This window comes from Hesperophylax consimilis, chromosome 10 (genome assembly GCF_061612785.1).
Source record: "Hesperophylax consimilis isolate HC1 chromosome 10, BYU_Hcon_1.0, whole genome shotgun sequence".
Lineage (NCBI taxonomy): Eukaryota > Metazoa > Arthropoda > Insecta > Trichoptera > Limnephilidae > Hesperophylax > Hesperophylax consimilis.
In genome coordinates, this window is record NC_142845.1 from 34,344,887 (window position 1) to 34,362,419 (window position 17,533).

Genomic DNA, 17,533 nt, shown 5'->3' on the forward strand with positions numbered 1-17,533 from the left:
AAGCGATCGGACCAGCTCTACAGCGGCTACAGAGACGGCCCCGCTCTACTCCTCCACGCCACGGAAGGACGACATCTTCCGCCTCCACGGATTGGGATCACCGGCCCATTTACCTTCTTGTGTATCTCACTTCTGTTGAGACATATTATTATTTGCTGATAATATGAAAATATTTAAAATCATTAAAAATATCTATGACTGTTTGTCCCTACAATCCAATTTCAAAAAAATTGCAGAGTGGTGTTCCATTAACAAACTTACACTCAATATTAAAAAATGTCAAATTATGAGTTTTTTCAGAATAAAAAACCCCATCAAATATAGTTATACACTGAACAACCACATTTTATTATCTGTACCTGAAATTAGGGACCTCGGTATAATCTTTGATAGTAAATTATCTTTTACTAATCACATTAATGTCATTACTAGTAAAGCAATGAAAATTTTGGGCTTCATTACTAGAATATCTAAAGATTTCAAAAATATCCATACATTAAAATTACTTTATACAACTCTAGTCAGAAGTCAATTAGAATATAATTCGACATGGACATTGAAAAAAATTATATTAAAAAATCTTATTATGAAACAGAAAAAGACAAAAATTATTACACCAACTGAACATTATATTTAATTTTTATCTAGTTATTTTACAATAATAATAAAATCACTGGTAAAAAATAGTATATAATTATTTATAATTAAGAGGTTTGTCAGTTTTAAAGTGTTGTGCAAGTGAAGATGCTTTGAATTGTGTAAAGAGAATTATTGTAAAGATAAACATCCTGGTATTTGTAGTATTTTTGTCCAAGTGTGTGTTTGTTTTAGATGTTTGCAGTTGACGTGCACGTCTTGTTCTAGTATTGTGAGGTGTCCAAATTATTGAAAAGGAAAATGAGTAGGTATATCCTTTTAATTTCAACGGAAATATATGTATTGGTTGCACTGCATTGAGATTTATAAATATAATCTTCTAAAATTACGCTACTGTATTTACAAATCCTTCAAGTCCTTCACGGTAGTTGGTTCTGAAAATCAGGAGCTTTGATTAACCTTAGGATACGACAAACTACCATAGCAGATCAATGAAATCAATACTAAATTCAGGTGCACTGCAATGTGCAGTGTATACAGTTAGGCTTTACAAGTTTTTAACGCATTTCAATACTGTCCATTTCAATTGTTTAAAATATAATTTTCAATATAATATTTGGCTTTGAGATATTTATAAAATATTACCGATATATTCAAGGGTTCCATCTCAAAATGTACAACAGGAGTTGGTGTTTGTGATCTAAAATTCAACAGAAAATGTAGATATTAAATTCAGCTTTTCATTAAAAAGATTAATTACAAATGCTAAAAAAATATCACTTGTAAATTACCTAGTTCTTAGACAGCGTCTAAAAATACTTGGCTTGATACAATAAATCACTAGCGTGATACCAAGTACGAGTACAAGTACGAATACTGGCAAAGCAATTGTTGTCCAATACGGCGACCAGCCCTTTTCAACTTCCAGTGGAATATTGAAACCCTGAAATTCAATGATAAAAATGGAAGTTAATGTCTTATACGTTTTGTTCCACGCTCATACCGCGAGACTTTGGTTATTCATGATAATCTTAGAAAAAAATTCCAAATAAAGATTTTTTAACAAAAAAAATCAATTTTTTTTTTTAAATCGTCAAGTGTAATCGTGGCTTTACTTTTACGAATAATGAACGTGTTCCGATGGCAACATGACCAAAACAGAATAGCTGACTCAGTGAGAAGAAATAATTATTATAAAAGTGTATTTGTGCCAAAGAAAATAGAATATAATATCTTGGATTTATACAAATCCTTGGTAAACAACACAAATATATGGTGTAATTTTTTTTAAATATTCTTTAAATTATCCTAGTTTTTCATAAATAAAATCACTATGAATATAATGCAGCACGTTTATAGTAAATCACCCCCTAAAGTTTAGCTGTGTGAGCGTGGAACACTGTGAATATAATGTGGCACGTTTGTAGTAATTTAATAATTGATATGAATTTAAGCAGCAATTACGAAGGTTGAAGACTGCTAGTTAGTTTAATATATTGATAATAATTAAAGAAGATATAATTATTGTCCTCACCATATCTCTAAATGTCGCTTCGTTCACTATTTCGGAAATATCGCCTTCTTTTTCTAACTGTACCCTCATCGTCGTTTTTAGTAACGTACTATTTTTATTTGCATGTATTCCACGCCTTGATAACCAAATTGGATCGCTGAGATCCTGTTTTTCTTCATATCCGATGTTCTGCAAAGAAGAAAAACGCCAAGGTTTAGAAGACGAGACAATACCCTAAAATATTGCCAGAATATTAATGACGTAAGTGAAACATCCGCGCACAAAATATCCTGTTGTATTGGACAGACCTGCGGTTGAATTTGCCATAACAAATCTCTAAAATGAAGTGAGAAGCTTAAGGACATAATTGATTAATCAATATTCGGCGCGCGGCCTGGTGTAATGGACGGAACTACGGTCGATTTCACCCTAGAAGACCTGGAAAATTGATCTTTCCTCGGGGTTTATTTTAATTATTTATGATGAACGCATTACTAAATTCTCCAAATTTTCTAGAGGAATCCCTTAGGATGTTAGTAATTCTCCTTTAAAAATATAAAATCCAATGCTTTCTATTAATCTTAAATATAAATAACTTAATTCCGCAGAGACACAGATAGATTTCCCCCTTTTAACAAACGGATTGTAATCCTTAGAACACGGGCGTCAGGTAATATCATCTACATTTTTAAAATAACAAATTTGATGCTTAAAACATAGCTGAACAAATATTTTAGGTCAAAATATTTTTTCTTAAATGTTAGATTGTTATACATTTATCCCATTGCAAACCACATAAAACCATGGTTAATTATTTATAACTAACGCTATAGCGTAACATATTGCAACCATAAGGGTTCCAGTTCTTTGGAATTCATAGTTTTTTCTGGAGTTCCTCAGGGGTCTATCCTTGGACCACTTCTGTTTCTGATTTTTATCAACGATATTGGTTCAGTCATCACACATTCGCTGTATTTGCTATTTGCAGATGACTTGAAACTATATCGCTCAATAAAAAACCATCTTGACTGTATTCTCATTCAACGTGACATTGACTGCGTCTCAAACTGGGCCAAAATAAATGGCTTGAACTTCAGTACACCCAAGTGCAATATCGTCTCGTATACAAGATGAAAGAAACCGCATGTATTTGAATATACAATCAATGAAATTATTCTCCAACACCTAAACCATATGTACCCACCGTAAGAATCTCTTACATGGGCTTATAAAATAGTAATAAATTAATAAATTACTAATTTGTAAGCAAAAGTAAATTAAGAATTAAAATTTGGAAATAATAATAAAACGTAACCGTTTTCGTTGGGTGCAACGACAAAGCTGCTTGTGTATGCATTATATGTACGCAATAATAATACAGGGTTTTCCAATAAGAGGTGTTATTTTGATATTCAATCATAAAAGATCAATGGTCTCGTTGCTTGTGTGGCACGTAGCGCCGTCTTATTGAAATTAAACGTTGTCCAGATCAATACCATCCAATTCCGGCCATAAAAAAATATTAATCATCTCGATAGCGCGCAATCCATTCACCATAACTGTTTCTCCAGCATCATTTTCGAAAAAGTAAGATCCAATGACTCCGCCGGACCATAAACCGCACCAAACAGTCACACGTTGAGGATAGAGAGGCTTTTCAATAATAACTCTTGGGTTTTCCGAGCCCCAGATGCGACAATTTTGGTTGTTGACGAAGCCACCGAGGTGGAAATGGGCCTCATCACTCAAGATGATTTGCATTTGATTCACTCAAGTGAATTTTAATAATTTCAATGCGTTGTTGAATCGTGTATCGTTCCATTTTTATCAATGGCGTAGTTTCTTCTTGTCAAATGTCAAAAAATGACAGCTTCAAAAGTAACATCTACCGAAATAGCGGGCTATTCAAAATAACACCTCTTATTAGAAAACCCTGTACTATTAGGATGATTTGTATCGCGCCGTTCTTATAACAATCACCTCAAGGGTGCTGTAATTTTTATCTGTCGAGTAATTGCCTTGAAGATACTGACATGAAAATAATATGTTATCAAGTTTACCTCGTCAAGTACCACAAGGATAGGGAAGTCTAGTGAATCTGGAGATGTTATTATTCTCTTCAGACTGACGTTGAACAACTCTCTGCCGTTCTTAAACTGGACTCTCCCGTTGAAAGTTATGTTTGTTCTGCAATGAAACAATGTTATGACAAAAAATATTATGTGTTCTGTTTTACTTCGGCCATGAAATTATACGTATTGTCTACAAATCTACCTACTTAAATTATATATGTTTAAATTAAATTTTAGCAAAATAAAATCAGTTCAATTCAATTGTGCAGTCAGTGGCTGAGTTGGCGTCGCGTTTAGGTCCCACCCAGGCGACGTCCTCCTACACAACACAGGCAACATTTTTCGCTTACTGTGGTGGTAGAAGATTTTCAAATATTGTAAGATCATTAGTAAATAAAATCCCAGATCATTGGTAAAATGTTTTATCATCGCGTATAAAGGAAGTGATTTACTGTAGATGTCAAAATTCTACAGATGCGGAACCTAACATAACCTAACCTATTTCGAATTCATTCCGCTCACGAGGTGATGTAAATGGAAGGCCTACCATGTTGAAGGCTCACTTGGTGTCACCACCGTACCCAGGTACGGCATAGGTGGTCTGGATTTCCGACAAGGAGAACTCCAAACTGTTGAAGGATACCGGGATCACGTTTGAAGTCATTCCATTGGGTTGTACTCATGTATTACAGTAGATACTTTGAAAATGTAACCGAAGAACAAAATTACGATCACATGAAATAGTCAATAAATTATTAGGTAAAACCTTAAATTGTTACATTTAATCATTGCAAATAATTATATCAACAACAAATCTCAAACAAAAAATTAAAAATGTCTCCGACAAGGCTAAGGTACTGGGTTCAATTCTACGATTAGATTCGACAGATTTTTTTTCTGATATTTCAATTTCACATTTTTTTGTTTTGTTTTATTGTTATTTTATCTTCAATAATTAATACTCTTCTTCTTCTTCCTAGCACTATCCCAACTCATTGCCTAGGTAGGCTGTTGGGGTCGGCTCTTCTCGTTCTCAGGTTATAGCTTCTTCGGTTCTGAGTATCGCTTTCATCTAGGCCGTTTCTTTGTAGGATTTTGGAGCATTGAGTCATCCAGGAGTTCTTTGGTCTACCTCTGGATGACTGTCTTTGAAGCTCTATAGAAATTTCCTGCTTCACAGTGTGGTCTGGTGGTCTCCGTCTTATGTGCCCATCTTAACTCTTAACTGTCGTTCCTCTAGCTTACTGTTTATTTCAGTGACACCCAGGCTACCATGAATGCGTGAGCTTTTAATTTTATCTTTTAATGATACTCCTGCCGTCCATCTAAGCATTCGCATTTCTGCTGATTCGAGTTGCCTAGAGTAGGAGTTGTACATAGTCCAGCATTCGGAGCCATACATTTCCATGAAGCTTTGGTTGATTGACTATGGTTTTTATCCACCGATGGTCGTCAGACGTGGAACCAGAGTGACCCAACTAACTAGGGCTGGATCCGCTATCATTGCCCGTTTATGTTCAATTATCGGATTAAACTAATGAGCCTGGATAGCCATTAGATATGGTGTATGCGACTAGTACCCGAATATGTCGAGTTGCCACACCCACCATTTGTGAGCCGCCACTAACATGCGGAACAGACGCTCACTGCTTCTCACTTTAGCCGTACTTTTGGGGTCCCCCGACGGATTGGTTACCATAAACTTCACCCTCCAGTCCGTTGCCCGTTGGTCACCGCGTGGAGGTATGAGAAGCGAGGGTGGGAGAAGCTATGTTCTCTTCAATAATTAATACATTAAATTATTTCTTGATAGTTGAAATGTCTTACGTGTACTCCACCTTTTTTTGTCTAAGGACGATTCCGGATGTGATGTTGTCATTCTTTTCTACAAAAGCGACTGCGTAAAGCAATTTCTTTTTGTAATTTGGCGTTTCCTACAAAAAATATGTTTTTCGATACATTAATTCACGAGAATTTAACACAGTACTATGAATTATCAAATAAGTTAAATACAACATTTGAAAGATTAAAATAACAAAAACGTAATAAAATCACAAAGTAACATTTATGAATTATCCAATAAGTCAAATGAAAGCAAATACAACATTTGAATGATTACAACAACAAAAACGTATTAAAGTCATTAAGGGATATCATGCATTTTCCTAAAAAGCTCCCAAAAAAATTTTTTATTCAGCCCCAAAGAAAACGTATGACTTTATGGCCCACTGGGGTGGAATAATTTCGAGGATGACGTTGATAAACGAAACGCTAATATTGTAGACCCAAAAGAAATAATAAAACAAAAATTGCAAATTCCAAACGCATTCCTAGGATACACTGTAAATATATTTCTATTGTTGATGTTACGCCCCTTTGAAATTATTGATAGTTTGATGAAAATGTATTTTACATGCCAACAAAGGCGTGGGAGAAAATAGCCTTAGTAAGGTTAACTTTTTATTTTTAGTTTAAAAAGCATATCGAGAGTGTGTGAGAGTTCTGGGAGTCTAACACAGTGAAATTAAAAATTTAACAATGTCAGAACGATAGTTGTGGTGTAAAACAGGTCTGCAAATTGACATTTTTAAATTTATTTTTAATGGTAATGGTTGAATTATATGTATTTCGGTATGCTGAATTCGAGAATGCCATCCATTTCGACCCATCACGTAAGGATTTACAAATATAATTTAATTAATTTTAAGTCATAATATATTTTATTTACATTATATACAATTATAAATCTTTTTTAGTTTGGAAGCTTCGTTTTGTGCTTTTTCGTTTGTAGGACGTTATATTTTCCCTATGCAGCATCCAGCAGTAGTCGCCCATCATATTTGTATCCCATCGACCTTGATACCTTCTCTCCTTTTCTTTGATATCTTGGTGAAACCTCTCACCTTGCTCTTCACTAACTGCACCAAGATTTTCCGGAAGTAATCCAAACGGGAGTTCAAAAAATGGAGTTTTAAACTCATTGAGCATCCCAGATTTTTAAAATTAAACAACATATTTTCTAAGATATTTTTAAAGTCCGGGTCCTTCAGATTCCCTAGAAACATCGTTCATCACATTTTCAAAGTTGTTATCTTTCATCAGCTTACGAATGTCAGGACCAACTAAAACTCCCTCCTTCAGCTTTGCTTCAGACAGACCAGGAAACTTGCTTGAAAGGTATTTAAATGTCTCGCCATCTTTTGGCAATGCCTTCACAAACTGCTTCATCATCCCAAGTTTGATATGGAGCGGTGGTAGAAGAACCTTTTTAGGATCAACCAAAGATTCAAAGTGCACGTTTTTCTCTCCGACCTTCAATGTTCTTTTCGGCCACACTTTCTGGTTCCAGTGTTTAGCTTTGGCACGACTATCCCATTCACAAAGAAAACAGGGAAATTTTGTGTAACCACCTTGCTGTCCAAGTATCATAGAAATTACTTTAAGATCCCCACACACTGTCTACTTGAATTCCTTGTAATTTAACTTATCCAAGATCAATGGCAAGTTACCATAAGTTTCCTTCAAATGCACTGAGTGACCAACGGGTATTTATTTATTTATTTATTTATTATATTTTACGCCTAGAGGGGCTTTTACATATATACATAAAGGCAGTACAATTTAACATGAGAAAGAAATATACATACATACATAAATGAATTAAAAATAAATGCATTAAAAATTTAAATTTTAAGTTCAGTGAAAAATAAAGACCAAAATTTAAAGTACTGTGATCAGAGAATCACAACATTATTGTTACGGTATTGGTTCGGTATTGGTTTCGCATAGTACGAAACCGCTGTACCGGGGAATTAGCTAGTTGCAGGGGTTCGGAACTGTCCGGTTTGTATTTTAATATTTTATATAGGTAAGTTAATTTTAATGATGAAAAAACTTTTTTTTTATAACTAAACAATACTACAGATTATGATGGTTTATAATGCTTCTATGAATCATACATTTAATTTGCCGATGTAGTTGATAAATTTAACAATGAACTTCTTTAGTGAGAACTTGTATCATGGATAAATGATTTGATTATTTCATGTTTATATTGTATCAGTGACATATTCCATAAATCTATGTGCGAATACATATTTCCCAAGTTTTGAATTCTGTGGAGTGGTATATTGAACTGCGTCCTGGTCCTAGTATTACCACAATAAAACGGTATTACTGACCTTGTGTTTCTGGCTGGCACATTCAAATTAATGAGCGCCAATAATTCAGGGCTGTCAATTGTATTATGCAAGATTTTAAATAGAAATACTAGATCGAAAAGAGTTCTTCTGTCACTCAAAGTTAATAGATTAGATAACCGTAATAGATAAGTGTAGTTTATTTGTTCTTTAGGTATTTTTAGTTTATAATTTAAAAAGCTTAGGAATTTTTTTTGTACTCTTTCTATTGTTTGAGAATGCGCATTATAGTCGGGAGACCATACAGTTGAATTATATTCAACCTGACTTCTCACTAGTGATGTGTAAAGAAGTTTCAATGTTTTAATGTTGGTAAAATCTTTAGCCACTCTTAGTACAAAACCTAACATTTTTAAACCCTTCTTTGAGATATTTTCAATGTGAGGTATAAAGCTAAGTTTGGTGTCGAATGTAACACCTAAGTCATTTATTTGGGAAACAGATTCGAGAATGATGTTATTTATTGAGTAATTGAAATAAATCGGATTTTTTATTTTGAAAAATCTCATAGTTGTGCATTTATTAACATTAAGGTATAGCTTATTATCGTTACACCACTGAACTAATTTTGACAAATTTGCTGAGAGAATATAACAGTCGTCCAGGTTTCGAATTGCTTTAAAAAGTTTCAAATCATCTGCAAACATAAGTACGTCGATGCCTTTAAAAATATTACAAATGTCGTTCACAAAAAATATAAATAATACAGGTCCAATGTGGGAACCTTGCGGTACCCCACTGGATGCAAAGAAATCATATGATGATTCCCCATTTAGTTTAACACTAAGTTTTCTATTTGAAAGATAGCTTATAAACCAATGCAACATATTTCCACGAACTCCAGCTTTAAACAGTTTTTCTACGAGAATAGCGTGACAAACCTTGTCGAACGCTTTGCTGAAGTCAGTGTAAATTGAATCAACTTGAAGCTTCTTCGCCATTGCATCGGAAATGAAATTTTGATATAGAATGTGATTAGTTAGTGTTGATTTTCCGGTTATAAAACCATGCTGTTCAGTACATATAATATCTTTAAATGAACTAATTATTTTATCCAGGATAAGCTTCTCAAAGAGTTTTGGAATTGTTGATAGTATGCATATCGGTCTATAATTAGTTACTTCGTTTTTATCCCCTTTCTTGAAGATAGGTGTTATATAACTATGTTTCCATAGATCGGGAAATATACCTTTCGATAAAGAATGACTAAAGAGTGTGTACAGGGGATAAGCAAGAACGGTGACACACTTCTGTAAGAGTAGTGGTGGAATGTTGTCAGGACCAGCATTTTTATTGGGATCAAGAAGTTTAATTTGTTTAATAATTTCGTTTAGTTCGATGTGCACATGTGACAGGTTTATATTGAAATTTGGAGAATAGTTAGGTAAGGAGAACTGTTTGTGTTGACTTTTATCGTAAACGTTCTTGAAGAAGTCGGCAAAAAGATCGACAATATTTTTGATACCATCAGCCTTTCGGTCTTCAAGATACATAGTATTTGGTATATCAGAGTCTCCACTTCTTAATGTTTTACTGAATCGCCAAAAGCGTTTTATATTGCTAAAAATATCATTCTCTGTCTGCTTTACATAGTCGTTATAACATGCCCTAGAAAGTTTATTACAATCATTTCTTATTTTAGAGAATTCTATGTACAACTTTGAGGTTCCGTGATCCTTATACATTTTGTGAGCTGTTTTTTTACGTATAATTAAATTAATCAAATCTTTATTAAACCAGACTGGATATTTAGATTCCTTATATTGAGTGTAAGGGACAAAGCGGTTTATATGATTACTTAGAATTAAGTAGAACTGTTCTGTATTATGATTTAAATCATCACTTTCTAAGAAAGACCAGTCTACTAATGTAAGCGAGTCACACATACCTGAATAATCAGCATTTTTGAAATTATAGCATGATCTCGTAGGTTTCGGAATTTTTTCGCCAAAGTCTGTTATACAAATATTTAATGGAGGATGATGGATGTCAGGGGGTATGACAACTTCTATGGCTTTACTCACTTTTATAGATTGAGAATTGAAGAAAACGAGATCCAATACACGATTGTTAATGTTTCTAACAAGATTATGTTGATTTAAGTTTAAATATACTGACATATCGAGTATTACTCTTTCACATTCGGAGGTAGTTAAATTACAAGTATTCGACAGTTCAGGGTTGTGCATATCCCAATTTACATTTGGAAGATTATAATCACCTACGACAATAAATTTGGCATCAGGGTATTTTGCTTTAAATATTTCCACGTCTTCATAATGGTTTTTAAATATAACAATTTTGGCTGAGGGGGGGAGGTATACAGAACAAATTATTATTTTCTCACTTTTACATTTCACCAATACAAATAATTGTTCAACGTTGCTGTTTTTTGTTTTTAATTTCTTAGAAGAAAATTTCTTTTTTATTGCGACGAGGACACCTCCTCCTCTTGACTTAGAGCTGGTTACGTGGTTTCTGTCCATCCTATAAACATTATAGGAGGCTAATCCTAGTTCAGAAGAATTGATGGATGGATCTAACCATGTTTCAGTCAGTACCACATCTTCACATATTATTGATGGTATACAAATTCTAAAGTTATCTAGTTTCGTTCGAAGTCCACGTACATTTTGATAGTAAAGGTTTAGTGAGCTAGATTTTGATAGTTTTTTGTTTGAGCCTTCACGATTTTCGGTGTAGAATTGACATACTTAATAGTAATGTTTGTTTCGCCGTTTTTTAATCTTGATTCGAGTTCACTTCGTAAAAGAGCAAGTTCATTTCTTTGGAGATTGGTGAGGTCGTTTGCTGCTTTGACACCGTTCTTCAACTTTGCTCTGTTCATCAGAATGGATTTGGACATCGTAGAATCCTTGAATTCAATCTTAATGGGTCTTGTTTGGTCGGGTTTCTTGATTCCCAATCGGTGAATCTTGATCTCATTTGGATTAAAGGTGTTTTCAAAACCCTCCAGGGAAGATGAAACCTTCTGTATATCTTCGGTGATTCTCGTTGCAGTTGATTGTGAATTGCTCTCAGGGATGTTGAATAATATAATGTTTTTAGATCTTGACTTCCTTTCCTCCAACTCAGTTAGCATCTCACAGATGTCGGTCACATTGTTTACAGATGACGGAATTTGAGGAGGAATGTTTTTTTGCATTTCTTTGTATGCCTGCAATTCACCTTCCAAGGTGCCAGTTTTGGCAGCTATCGCTGCCGACATGCTGCCAATTGCGGCCAAGACTTCACATGATATTGGCGTGATTTTTGCTATTTGGTCCTTGGTAAATTTATTAGTAGGGTCAAGAAGTACCTTGTTAATAGCGTTTACTGCCTTTTCTGCGTTGTAGATAAATGCCTGGACATCCATTGTGACAGTAAAAATATGTTTTTCAGTTTTTATAAATGTTTGTTTAATAAATATTTAAACTTTATTTTTGAGCCACTGGTTGAGCTTCACTGTCACAAGTTTCAGATAGGTAGTTCGTATAGGTACTGTACTTATCAAGAAGTGTATTTGATGTTTATGTTTTTGCTTTATTGGTTAAATGGTACTAAAAACGAAAGTTTTAACACTTAATTCACTAAAGTTAGCACTGTTTGTTAATTATATGTATAGTTTTAGTGTTAAGATTCACTGTAAATATGTTTATTTTTATTATTTAAACAAGAGACAATTTTTTGACATTTGCACTGCCGAGGAGTATTGTTGTAATGATGTACTTATTCCCGTTGTGAAGTAAAACAGCTTTTATACTTCTTTTCGAGGAATCAATAAACAGTCTCCAATTTTCAGCTATATGTTGAACTTTGAACGTGGACATTAAACCATTAATATCGGAACAATAGACTAGCTCACCATCTTGAGAAAAATAAGGCTCAAAATGTTTTACTCTATTTTTATACCTAGCAAAAGAAGTTCCAGGTATCAATAAATTGTTCTCTTGCAGTCTGGATCCTAGTAATTCAGCAAATTCTTTTGGGAGTCCCAAATCTCGGATCAGGTCATTTAATTCAGCTTGAGAAAATTTTTGAGGTCCACTGGAGTCACCTACTTGAAACTCGTCACTAGAACTTTCTTCTGATTCACTTTCTGATGATGGAAAATCGTCCAGGCTTTGAGGTGCTTGTGGTGTAGGAATGCCAGGTCCGTGAGGGACTGGGCGGAGTGCTGAATCCATGTTTGGGTAACAATTTTTTTTTATTTTTGGTACTATACCCTTGCACATTGCACGAACAAAAGTAGCAGTCATCTCTGTGGTTTCGAGGCTCTCTCCAAATCATGGGAACACCAAAACGAAAAGATTTAACTTTACATTTTGACCAAGTTCTTCAACACACCCTGAACAAACTCCATGCGGGGCCAAGATTTGTCCTGGTCCCCTCTATCTTCACACCAAAATACGCAAAATATACTTTTTTAATAAAATCAGTAATATTTTTTTGTTGTTTTTCACTACAAATTCACCACAAATATAGCAAAAACTCTCAGAAAAATTTACACAATCTCTTGAAGTCATTTTTGAAACGCACGTTACGAAAGTTGGAACAGAAATAAATTAATGAAAGGGCATAGAAGGGAGTGGGCACCTTGGGAATTCCGGCATTCTCTCATAACACCTACTATGGAAAATCCCAATATATATGATTTAAAGCTGACTAATTTTTTCGTCATGAGTTACTAAATGTTTTATTTCAGTCTATAAAACTTAATATTATCTTATAATAAGTTTTAAATAATAAAAAAATATATATATTTCGGCAATAAACCCCGTTTTGCGCCTTAAGATAGGCAATCCCACAGTATTTTGCGTTTTGCGGAAAAACCTTACGTGATGGAATTTTTTTGATAATTTTCCCGAATTCAGCAACCAAAAATACATGGGAATTACCTCTTATTTCAAAGAAAAAAAACGTTGCAGACCTGTGTAATTAATGATGATTTTATGTCGATCCATAAAGTCCCATGTCAATACGATATTGACAAAATCCATAATCTATGGTCAGTTTGCGATGCTCGCGAGCACGGACAAAATGTGATTCCGACAGTCGGTAGACAAAAGCCGTCGCTTTTAGCGAGGCTTCCAAGGTGTCGGATAGGTTGTCTATATGCACGACTTTTTGGATAATGTCGTTCGTTATGCAAAATAACTGGATAATTACTGAATGGAAGTGAACTAAATAAGCCCTTAAGTTGAAATAAATTGTATACACGAACCATGGACGATCGAAACAGGATCGATTGATTCCGTTCTAATTTGGAGGAATACAAGTTGTTAGTCATAACTAGAGACCGGATTATATGCATTTGCATATTTGCATATGCAAATGCATATTTAGACCCTTTTCAGCGGTAGTTGCATATTTTAGCAAATAATTTGAGATCTTGCATATTTACACTTGAAATCGTTCAGATGCCTCACATAGCGACACTATAGACGTCAGATAGCAAGGCGCGCGGCCAGCGAAGCTGAGCGAAGAACTGATAACTGATCTTACTGATCGCTACGGCCGGCGGCCGGAGAGGGGGGGAACCTCTCTCATCTTCGCCTGCGCTCGCGCCTACTCGACTTAATTCGGCTAATTGCCGAAAACAATTCATTCATTCGTATGAAGGGTGATTTGGCATATTTTTATGGTAATTCAGTGAATTGCGAATTTTGTTTTTGACTGGTCGCACGCGCTGTTCTTTAGAGTTTCGTCTAGTGTTTTGTTTATTTGCACGAAGTTGTACATTGTGAAAGTGAACCATGCCCCCTGATAAAAAGTGCCCATACGTGGATAGCTGAATATCCTGGAATATTTACATACGACGGAAAAGTTTTATACTGCCGAGTTTGCGAGAAAAAAATTTCTAGCACAAAAAAGTTCCAAATAGACCAGCATGTCAAAACCAGTGTTCATATCGCAGGAGTGCAGAAGAAAGGCCCACGACAACAAGTTTTTACAGTGGCAAGTAGCAGTAACAGTGAACTAACCTCCAAAGGTAAACAACAAAATCACTTTAGCATGGATCTATGTGAAGCATTTCTTGCAAGCAATATCCCTCTATACAAACTGACAAATCCTGCCTTGAAGGATACTCTCAGAAAATATTGCATAAATCAAAATATACCGGATGAATCTACTTTATGTAAAAATTACATACCATCAATTTATCTACATGTGCTGGAAGAAATACGCAATGAACTCAAGGATAACATCATATGGATTTCAGCTGACAAAACCACCGACACTTGCAACCGTTACATTGCAAATTTGATTGTTAGTACATTAAAACTTGAACCTTCACCTTCCTATTTGGTGGCCTTCAGAGAACTTGAAAAGGCAAATCATTCTACGATCGCCAGATTTCTGAATGAGGGTATAAAAAAAATATTTCCTGAATCTTCTGCGGATGAAAATGTGTATGTGTTGCTCTCAGATGCTGCCCCCTATATGATCAAAGCAGGCAAAGCCCTCCAAGTATTTTATCCCAATTTGATTAATGTGACGTATTTTGCTCACGGAATTAACAGACTCGCCGAAGAAGTTCTATCCACGGTTGCGAATGTAAATAACCTGATTTCATCAGCAAAGAAAGTGTTTCTTAAGGCGCCTGCTCGTATAAAGGCCTACAAAGAAAAACTGCCAAATATCCCTTTACCTCCTGAGCCAGTAATAACACGTTGGGGGACATGGATCGAAGCTGCGATGTTTTACCATGACCATTTTGAAGCCATCAAGGGTGTTATCAATGACTTCGATAGTGCAGAGGCTTTGGCAGTTTTCCAGTGCAAAGAATCGTTTGACGACGCCAGTATTAAAAAAAACCTAGCTATGAATACCACTCATTTCGCCTACATACCTGCAAGTATAAAAACGCTTGAAACTCATGGATTGGCGTTGAATGCATCTATTCAGGTTATGAAGGAAATTCGCCTTATGAATTCCTCGTTGCCAAAGCTATTCCCGAGTAAACTCAAAGAAAAATTTGAAAACATACTGAATAATAACCCAGGGTTTGAACCTTTGTGCCAAATTGATAACTTCATCAACGGGGCAGGTGAAATTTTGCCCGGAACAATAAGTTCAAAAATCGCAACCAAATTTAAATTCTGTCCAGCCACATCAGTAGACGTAGAACGTTCCTTTTCCGCTTACAAAAATATATTAAGCGATCGATACGATAGACACAATTTGTCTACAGAACATTTAGAACAGTACTTAGTCATATACGTTTTTAAAGGTAAATTCTAAATTTTATTGTTAAATACATTTTATAATTGATATTTTCGAAAATATAATTGTTATCCTTGAGAACTAATAGCTTACTAAAATAAAAAAATATGTAAAAATACGACTTCCTGTATTATTTCATGTTGCATATTTTGACCCTTTTTATGGATTTTCGTGCATATTTTAGCTATTTTTATTGCATATTTGCATGCATATTTTGGGCTTTTTTTGTTGCATATAATCCGGTCTCTAGTCATAACTAAAGACCTCATGAACTAATTGACACCCTTTTCAGTATCGTAAAGTACATGCAAATTGCCAATGTACATTAAAGTTATTATTTAAATTCGACATTGTCAATTTATTAGTATTTTTTTTACTTTTGCTTACCCGTCTGACGTTAATTCATTTCCCAGACTTACTTTTTGGTATAAAAAAGGGAATTAATTATTCAATGATGTCTTTATTCACAACTTTAAATTGGTCAATGAGATATTTAGCCATAATACGAGATATATACGAATCAAGTGTATACATTTCGTCTTTCCACGTTCGAACGGATTTATTTGAACGCACAAATGACGTCTTTCATTCCAAGGAGCATAAACCAGTAATTTTGCATCAAGAGCGATATTTAAAAAAAAAGTTGCGTATATCAACAGTCACCCAAATTTAACCTACAGCCAAAAAGATTTGGAGGGCTTTCTTTGTCGGTATTTCTTATCAATCGTTGACCGTGCTAGGGAATATTGCTGACTGACCATAGATCATGAATTTAGTCAGAGCTTTATCGATTGTCCGTGCTAGACCTCCAAATAGGCTCTGAGAGTAGTATGTGACAGTAGTCTGTCAGAAGTGGTACGTTGTGGAACACCACTGCTGATTAAGAGAAATTAGACCCTTAATCTGAGTGAGTGTGTGAGAGTCAGATGCATTGAGGGGTTGTTCCTCGTTACATCTGGTACCCTGAGAAGAACGAGAAATTCAGTATATGTAAATAAAGTCATATTCAAGTGTATCGTTTAAATATACACCAGTTTTTACCAGTTGGAAGCGGGAAGATGGTGGAAAGAAAATAAGTACCTACATGGAAATCAAAATTTGAAGGTTTGGTTATCTAAAACAGAAGGTTTCGTCAATAAATTATACTTACCAAACCTATTCGGAAACAAAATCTGCCTTTAAATAAATATATTGGTATTTTCGCTTTAGAGCAAAATAATATGTATATTTTTTTAAAAAAGAAAGACAAACATTCCCGGAAAATGTTGCTTGTGTTGTGATGGAGGACTTAGCCAGTCGAGGAATTGAACACACTACGCCTGGGCGGGACCCAAGTGCGATGTCGACTCGGCCACCGACCGGTCAGTGGCATGGTCCCACCCAGGCGTCGTGCGTTCAATTCCTCAGCAGGTTAAGTCCTCTGTCACGACACAAGCAACATTTTCCGCTTACCTGTGGTGGTAGTAAAAGATTTTCGAATATTGTCAGGTGTGAATGTTTGATTTCTTTAAAATATGTGCATATTATTTTAACAAGAAATAGAAAATTCACTCACTTGTTGAGCATCGACTGCTGGACTCCATTCCAGTAAAGCTAAATAAAAAAAGAACATCATCCCTGGAAAAAAGGGATTCCTAGTTAATTTTTGAAGAAATCTTTTGTTTAACATACTCTTTTGGGGAAAGTTTTAACTAAAGAAAATTAGAGAAATCTTAAGAAGTCGCTCGAACTTAATCTTAGCCATATTAGTACATACATTGGTCGACTTTCGTATTCCTGGGTTTTGTCGAAGGTACATACATAGATTTCACTCAAACAACGAGTGGTCGAACCAGTCTGGACAGCTGTCAAAATCCAATATATTGCATCCTAATCTAAGATCGTTTCCCACTCGCTCTTTGAAGGACAATCGTCGTATATAAGTG

General features: G+C 34.9%; 1 protein-coding gene across 1 annotated transcript; it reads right to left on the reverse strand.

Annotated features, from left to right (window-relative positions):
• Positions 1–669: 669 nt before the first annotated feature.
• On the reverse strand, positions 670–17,220 carry LOC149420658 (uncharacterized). Its single transcript, XM_089636257.1, has 7 exons — positions 17,164–17,220; positions 6,010–6,116; positions 4,171–4,297; positions 2,132–2,299; positions 1,389–1,540; positions 1,243–1,297; positions 670–1,031 (listed from the first exon to the last, which is right to left on the reverse strand). Exons 1-7 carry the CDS (start codon positions 17,218–17,220, stop codon positions 1,017–1,019), a joined length of 681 nt encoding a protein of 226 aa, XP_089492383.1. The 3' UTR covers positions 670–1,016.
• Positions 17,221–17,533: the final 313 nt, after the last annotated feature.

Excerpts from the sequence above, each read along its gene's own strand:
- LOC149420658 (XM_089636257.1), bottom strand. The coding sequence starts at position 17,220 with ATGTTCTTTTTTTATTTAGCTTTACTGGAATGGAGTCCAGCAGTCGAT. Across the intron at positions 1,541-2,131 it reads AAGCGACATTTAGAGATATG|GGTTTCAATATTCCACTGGA; the intron begins GTGAGGACAATA and ends ATTGAATTTCAG. Across the intron at positions 1,298-1,388 it reads AGACGCTGTCTAAGAACTAG|ATCACAAACACCAACTCCTG; the intron begins GTAATTTACAAG and ends GTTGAATTTTAG.